The sequence below is a fragment of the Crocuta crocuta genome, unplaced genomic scaffold (genome assembly GCF_008692635.1).
Source record: "Crocuta crocuta isolate KB4526 unplaced genomic scaffold, BGI_CrCroc_1.0 scaffold466, whole genome shotgun sequence".
NCBI classification, from domain to species: Eukaryota; Metazoa; Chordata; class Mammalia; order Carnivora; family Hyaenidae; genus Crocuta; species Crocuta crocuta.
This window is the reverse complement of record NW_027529672.1, coordinates 6,207,720-6,208,474: the sequence shown is the minus strand read 5'-3', so window position 1 is coordinate 6,208,474 and position 755 is coordinate 6,207,720. Positions and strand designations below refer to the sequence as shown.

Genomic DNA, 755 nt, shown 5'->3' with positions numbered 1-755 from the left:
AACTTGGGATTCTTCCTCCGCCCTCCCCCCGCCTGTGCCCAGCGCCGGGTCGAGCCCGGGCGGGAGTGGGGCCGGCGGCCAGGTAGCGGGCGCAGGCTGAGCGTGACCCCCGGGCGCGGAGGACGTGGGGGCGGGACGCGCCTGCAGCTCCGCACTGGCGGCGGGAACGCGAACCGCGGGGCCTTTGGCGCATTGGCTTCTCACCCTTTCTAGAGGCTGAGCGGCATGCGGCGCAGCCTGGGCCTGAGGCCACGGGCCCTTCGAGGGCGCCCCGCCTGGACTCGCCCGCGCGCCCCGATCCCTCAAGGGGCTCCGCTTCCAGGAACACCCCCTGCCCGGGCTCCTCACCGCCGGAAATGCAGTGTGTTACTCTTTGGAAGGCTGGTAGGGAGGTCGGCTGGCTTCCCGGACCGGGCCGAGAGCGAGATGGGGCGCTCACAAAGTACCCTGAACGTTGGGCCGGAGCGGGCGCCGTGGCTGGCTTCACCCCCTGGGACCCCAACTTGGCCCAAGTTTCTGGATGGCTCTTGAGACCGGCACCAGCCCGCCTCCCGCTCTCCAGGCCTCGCACCACGCAGCAGTGGAGGCCCCGGGACTGGGGAGGTACAAGGCGGACGCTGACGCCTGGTGCGCGGGGAACGGCCCCTCGCCCTCCGGGAGTGGGTAATGGGCGCACGCGCGGGACGGCCGGGGCCCTGGGCACCGTAAGGCCAGCAGGGAGGCCGGGCAGGGCCTGGGCGCGGACGCCGCCGGGT

General features: G+C 73.2%; 1 protein-coding gene across 1 annotated transcript in view; it reads left to right on the top strand.

Annotated features, from left to right (window-relative positions):
- Positions 1-755, top strand: part of EBF3 (EBF transcription factor 3) — a 119,990-nt gene that overhangs the window by 5,306 nt on the left and 113,929 nt on the right. The window contains exon 6 of the mRNA XM_077762918.1: positions 563-663. Coding sequence (XP_077619044.1) covers positions 563-663 — 101 coding nt within the window. The remainder of the gene's footprint in view (positions 1-562; positions 664-755) is intronic.